The following is a 6,000-nucleotide window of genomic DNA, read 5'->3' on the forward strand; positions in this document are numbered from 1 at the left end:
CTCAAACCAATGAGCAGGTGTCAGCAGCTCCCACGACTGCTCCCTGGACGCAGAGGTGCATGGCTGCCTCCTCAGCCAGCCTCTCCGGGGCCTCCTCAGGCATGCAGAGCCCACTCCAGGGGCACATTCCGTCAGGCAGGAATCCCTGACGGCAGGCAGACACACCGGGAGTCGGGACTAGTCGTGCCAAACCAGTCCTTTTAGGAGAAAGCTGCCCAGGCCTTCGCCAGCGAACAGCAGGGGAGTGGGAGGACAGCACAGCTTGGCCAGATGTGAAGTCCCTCCTCTCTACCCACTTTCCAAGTTTATTCCCTCACGGCAGGCCCAGACTGCCAAACCGAATGAAGTATCAGGGCTTCTTCTCTTGGAGAAGAACTCCTGGGCACACCCAAGGTACAGAGGATGGGGACCGTGCAGTGAACGTTCACCGAGGAGTGAGCGGTCCTTCCCGGGAATTTGTATAACGCCAAACCAGAAGGTGCATGAGACGTTTTTCATCATTTTCTAACACTCATCCCTCTCACTCCTGAACAATCCGGGACATTTTTTTAAATGTATTTTTATTGATTTTTTTTTTTTTTTTTTTTTTTTTTTTTACAGAGAGGAAGGGGGAAGGATAGAGAGAAACATCAATGAGAGAGAAGCATCAATCAGCTGCCTCCTGCACACCCCCCCACTGGGGATGTCCCCGCAACCAAGGAATATGCCCTTGACCGGAATCAAACCTGGGACCCTTCAGTCCCCAGGCCGATGCTCTATCCACTGAGCCAAGCCGGCGAGGGCACGGGGCATTTTTTTACTGCTTGCTTTTGCAGCTGGGACACATGGGCTTCTGAGGAAATAGCCCTTTAACTGCTAAGCACACTCTCCCCTACCTTGCTTGGCCAAGCACTCTGGAGACTCCTGCGCTCTGGCCTTTGGGACGAATCGCGCTGGCAAATGGGCATTACTTAGGGTCAGGGGGATCCCTCCCAGAGAAAATCCACTGGCCATTGCTCACCATTCTGACAACCCAGAGAAAAAAGAAAGCCCTATTTCTTTTTTTTTTTCTTTTTTTTTATTGATTTTTTTACAGAGAGGAAGATAGATGGAGAGTTAGAAACATCGATGAGAGAGAATCATCGATGAGCTACCTCTTGCACACCCCCTTCTGGGGATGTGCCTGCAACCAAGGTACATGCCCCTGACCAGAATCAAAACCTGGGACCATTCAGTCCGCAGATCGACGCTCTATCCACTAAGCCAAACCAGTTTCGGCGAAAGTCCTATTTCTTTAAAGGCCAAGTTCCTGACTTTACCGGCTACTCTTCCTTCCCAAGCCAACAGAGGACTCTGCGATACTTCACCCTCCCGCAGGTTCCTAATGGCTACCCCGCGCGGGAGAAGCCGGGGAGCTGAGAGGCATGTTAAAGGTTACTCGGAGGTCAAAGGACCCAGTCTCTGGCTGCAGACGAGCAGATGTCTGGGGTTCTGATGAATGGGATCTTTCACAAGCACACAGGTGCCTCCTAAAGGCACTAGAAGAGTGAAAGGAAATTGGGTTTTTTGCTTAGTTCTGCCTAATGCCAGGACTCTTTGCACAGGGCTCTATTAATCAATAATGTTCAGACACAGTCTGGGAAACGGGGCTCCGTGCCAGGAAGCCAGACATTCAGCCTGCTCCAAGCCGGGACATATTTATGAAGTGGAATTAGTGACATGTCTCCGAGGGAGAGACATATGCCCTTTTCACCGTGATCCCGTCTGTGTCCGGAACAATCCCAGAAAACCTTCGCTGGCATCACCACCTCACCCCACCCCACCCACTCCCCCCCCCACCCCCGCTCCACCCACACTCGGCCAGAGGGCGAGAAGATGGAAAAGGGTTCCCAGCTGGTGCCAGTGCTCTCTGTGGAGCCTGGATGGCCACCTGGAGCAGAAGGGCTGAATCATCATGGCTGCCCACAACTGTTGAGTCCCCGTCCTGTGGTAGGTAAAGCCCAGGGTGAGGCGTGGGGTCCTTCGCCCTCTCCCAGCTTCTCCTGCAGCCGGCGCGGGTGGGAAGGGCTGGCCTCTAATGAGCGGACGAGGCCATCAGAACAAGTGTGCTCAGGAGGTAGCTTCCCGGGACCACACCCTCGACGGCCCTGCCACTCAGCCCACGATGACCGATCCCCTGGCAGGAATCTACGCTTCCACCCTAGGAAGCGGCATACGAAACCATGGTGCAAGAGGCCATTTGTTCTGAAGGCTCCCCTTGACCTCAAGACCGTCCTCCAGCAGGGTTCTGGGGCCAGAGGAGGGCAGGGAGGGGGATGTCCGAATCCCAGCCTCAGAGAAGGGGGGATTTGAGGACCGGCTGATTCGGAAGTCTCATACTCGGATGTCTACCGGAGTCTGGGGGGTAAGCAGGGCCACACTCGATGCTGTGTGCCTGATAAAACAGGTCCCCCTGAGTGCAGTCCTAACTCAACCCACCTCAGCCCTGGAGGCCACCACTGGTGGTGGTGGGCGTGGACGCTGTTGGCTTACAAGGTCCTCAGTCCCCACCTGGGCTGGTCTGCCTGCTGTCTTGAGCTACAGAGGGTACCACGTGCAGGGAGGGAGCAGTGAACTCTCCCAGGCTTTAAATTCCCCCTGTGGAATCGAGTGTCACTTCAGAGTCACCGTCAGAGCCACGAGGGATGGAGGCAGAGTCCCCAGATTGTGTCCTGACTGCCCCACGCTGACCCCCACTCAGCACGGACCCTAGGACCCAAGCAGCATCCCCAAGACCTGTGGCTCGGCACCTCCCCTTCAGCTAATTCCTAATTCCTAAGAAGGGGCTGGCCACGTTCCCGTGAAGAGAGGCAGAGGCCTGGGTCACACCCCGGCTCCGCCTCTAACTCGCCGTGACCTTGACGAGGTCACCCTCCTCAGGCCTGTTTCCTATTGTGCCAGAGGAAGGGGTTGTCTCGGGTGGATAGAAAGAAACCCAACATCCTGTGGCTTGTAGAGCAGAAAATCCAGGCCTGCTGCTCATGCCGCTCACCTGTGGGTAAGCACGCTGCCCCTTGTTAGAACTCTTCACATGAGGCTGACTTTGCTAATCCATCCCAGCTTTTCCTGGCCATAATGTCACCCGCTCAGGGCGTGGGTGGGTCGGGAGGCTGCGCCAGGCCCTGCACTAATAAAACGGGCCTTTCCCCACGGCCTAGGCTCTTTCTGAAGAGCGTGGTGGCAGAGCCCGCAGAAGGGAGCAGCCTAAGAAGCTTCCCACCCTAGGAAGAGGCATGGTTGAGACCTGCCAGCAGACAGTATTTATGTCAAAGGCAGCTACACCTGGGAGTTGCAACCATGTGCAAGTGCACACACGTCAGGCACGCTTGTCAAAGCGTCCATCCAACTCAAAAGCCCAGCCTCTTATGTGTGCTCCCTGGGCCGGTTGGAAATTACAGCTTTAAGAGAGCAGTCACGTAGAGGAATTAAAAAAAAAAAAATTCCATTCAGACATGCCAATCCAGTCCCGGGGCCTATTTATGAGCAAAGTTTCCGGTGGCTTCCTCCGCGTTCCGGGAAGCCAGGCGGGTCCCTCCGTCCTCAGATGAAGCAGCAGCCAAGGCCACAGCTGGGGGAGAGCCGGGGTGACAGCTCCTGGGAGCACCCGATGCTGCCCTCCGCCCCCTCCCTCCGCCGGGAACCCGAAATATGGGATGTCTGGCCTCCAGGCAGCCAGCACGGGGCCTGCAGAGTGTGCTCACCACCCCGGCATCTCCGTGATCCCTCCTCCGCCCACGGCGCTCAGTCCCTTGCAAAACAGGCCACCTCCCCGCGCACAGCCCGCGGCCCCATCTGACATCCACAATCCGTTTCAAGGACACTGCAGCAAGCTGCCCGGCCACAGGGTCTGCCCCTGCAAACCCCGCCACCACCCAACACACACACACACACACACACACACACACACACACACACACAGGCGCGCGCGCAATCCCTGCGGGAATCAAGGGACCAAGCATCTCCCCGCCGCCCGCAGCCCCGCCGGCGCGGGCGCGGGGAGGGCAGGCGGGAGGATGGAGCTGCGGCGGAAAGCGGATGCCGGGACGCACGGCGGCGGCCGGGGCGGGGGGCGCGGGGGGCGGGCGGGCGGACGCACCTTTTTGACCTGGTCATCCTTGAGCTCGGTGAAGTAATAGGCCAGGAGCTGCGCGGCGATCATGCTGGCGGGCGGTCGGGGGCGCGGGCAGTCCGTCCTCCGCAGCCTGGGGAGCAGTGGTCCTCCGGCTGCTGCTCCGCGGCTCCTCCTCCTCCCGCGCCCCGGCTCCGCCCCCCCGGCCCGGGCGCGGCCGCGGCTCGCGCGCTCCCGTCCGCCCGCGGCCCCGCCTCCTCGGCGCCCATTGGCTGCCGCGCGCCCCAGCAGCGCCCCTAGCGGCGGCGCCCGGTCCCGGGCGGGGGCGCGGGGAGGGCGCGGCGGCCACTCCCTCCTGCGCCGGAAAGGCGGCGGGCGGCGCCCCGACATCCTCACCCCCCCCCCCCGCCCGCCCCGGGCGGCATCTCTCCGCACGTCCCCCACGTCGGGAGCGGGAGGCCCTTCCCCGCGCTCCCCGCCACGCGCGGCGGCACCGGGGCGGGGCGTGGGGGAGGCATCCCCGGCTCTGCGGAACGAGCGGCGGGAGAGGGCTTGCAGCGAGGCGGGGCGGTCCCCTTCCTGGACATTGGGGCTCCCCCGGGGAGACGCCGGGAGGGGCGGGCAGAAGGAGGCGCAGAGAGCGCGCAGGGCCATCCTCGCACGCGATCCCCGCGCCAGGCGGCCCGGTGGCCCCAGGGGCCCAGCGCGGGGCTCCCCCCGCCCCCCAACTCCCACCCCGTGCCCACGCCCAGTGCGTCACGCGGGCACCACCCCGCCCGCCCGAGCCTCGGCGCCTCCGGCTAGCCCGGCCTGAGCTCCGGCTGCGGGGCGTGTGTTGCTAACTTTAGGACGGCTGGCCGCACGCTCCCCGCAGAATCACCGGTTCTGTCCCCGAGGGTACGCGCCTGCGGGGCGGGGCTTGGGCCGCAGGTCCCAGGCTGACCCCATCCTCCAGGCCTCCACTTCCTCTCAGGCTCCCAGGCGGTTGGGGCGGAGAGTTTAGGCTCCCCTCCGAGCTGCCACCTTTTTTACTTCCCCAGAGGAAGTTAGCCAGCTTCAAAGGGGGAGGGGAGATGCGGAATCAGGCGTATTTATGCCGCTGCTAGGACTGATAGCCATCTTCCGAGGCTTAGACTTATTCTTTCCGTGTGCTGACACCATGAGGATCTTTGCTGCGTAAGAAGCTCCAATATTGCCCTGATTCAACAGATTAGAAATGTGAGGCTCAGGGAGGCCATGAATCGTGTGGGACTTTATACAAGCGGGAAGTTGCAGATCCAGGATCAGACCTGTTTCAGACCGGTGCTCACCCCTGGGATTTGCAGCCCTCCCGGTTGTACGTACGTAGCTCTCCGCCTAAATATTAGGCCACAGCCCTGGGACCACGGCTGCACCATGTGGTGCCCCAAGATGGCTAGAGGTGACTAGACGGCACCCCCTCCCTCTACCCCAGCCTTGGAAAGGTAAAGTGGAAATCCGGAGATGGCTTAGACCCAGGGCAGCCCTCCTCAGGAAGCTTAGGGGCCTGACCCCTGCCGTCACCGTTGAAGAGGGCCTCAGGTGAGGCCCTTGAGGCCAGATCCCTCAGCCCGGAGCACTGCCACGCCATGACATTAGGTGACCGTGACACCCTGAGTCACCTCTCTGAGCCTGCATCCTCATCCATAAACAGGAGATAATAATGCCCACCTCCCCTTGGTCGTCCTGAAATACCACAACTTAAACACCCTTTTAAATATGCTTAAGAAATAGTAGGTATTGCCATAAGATTGACTGGGGAGCTGCTGAGGGTTAAACCTCAGGCTTCTCCCTTGAATTCCCCCAGTTTAGTCCCTGAGAGCTCCTGGGAACTTTACATTTGTAATTTTGAATTATTTTCCAAAGAGGCTCCCTGAAATTATTTAAGCTTTAAG

General features: G+C 59.9%; 1 protein-coding gene across 1 annotated transcript in view; it reads right to left on the reverse strand.

Moving 5' to 3' along the window:
• The window catches only part of HK1 (hexokinase 1), a 62,020-nt gene extending 57,712 nt beyond the window's left edge, over window positions 1-4,308 (reverse strand). The window contains exon 1 of the mRNA XM_084904245.1: window positions 4,115-4,308. Coding sequence (XP_084760371.1) covers window positions 4,115-4,177 — 63 coding nt within the window. The 5' untranslated portion in view covers window positions 4,178-4,308. The remainder of the gene's footprint in view (window positions 1-4,114) is intronic.
• Between the last annotated feature and the right edge of the window lie 1,692 nt (window positions 4,309-6,000).

Source organism: Pipistrellus hanaki (genome assembly GCF_964339955.1).
Source record: "Pipistrellus hanaki genome assembly, chromosome: 14".
NCBI classification, from domain to species: Eukaryota; Metazoa; Chordata; class Mammalia; order Chiroptera; family Vespertilionidae; genus Pipistrellus; species Pipistrellus hanaki.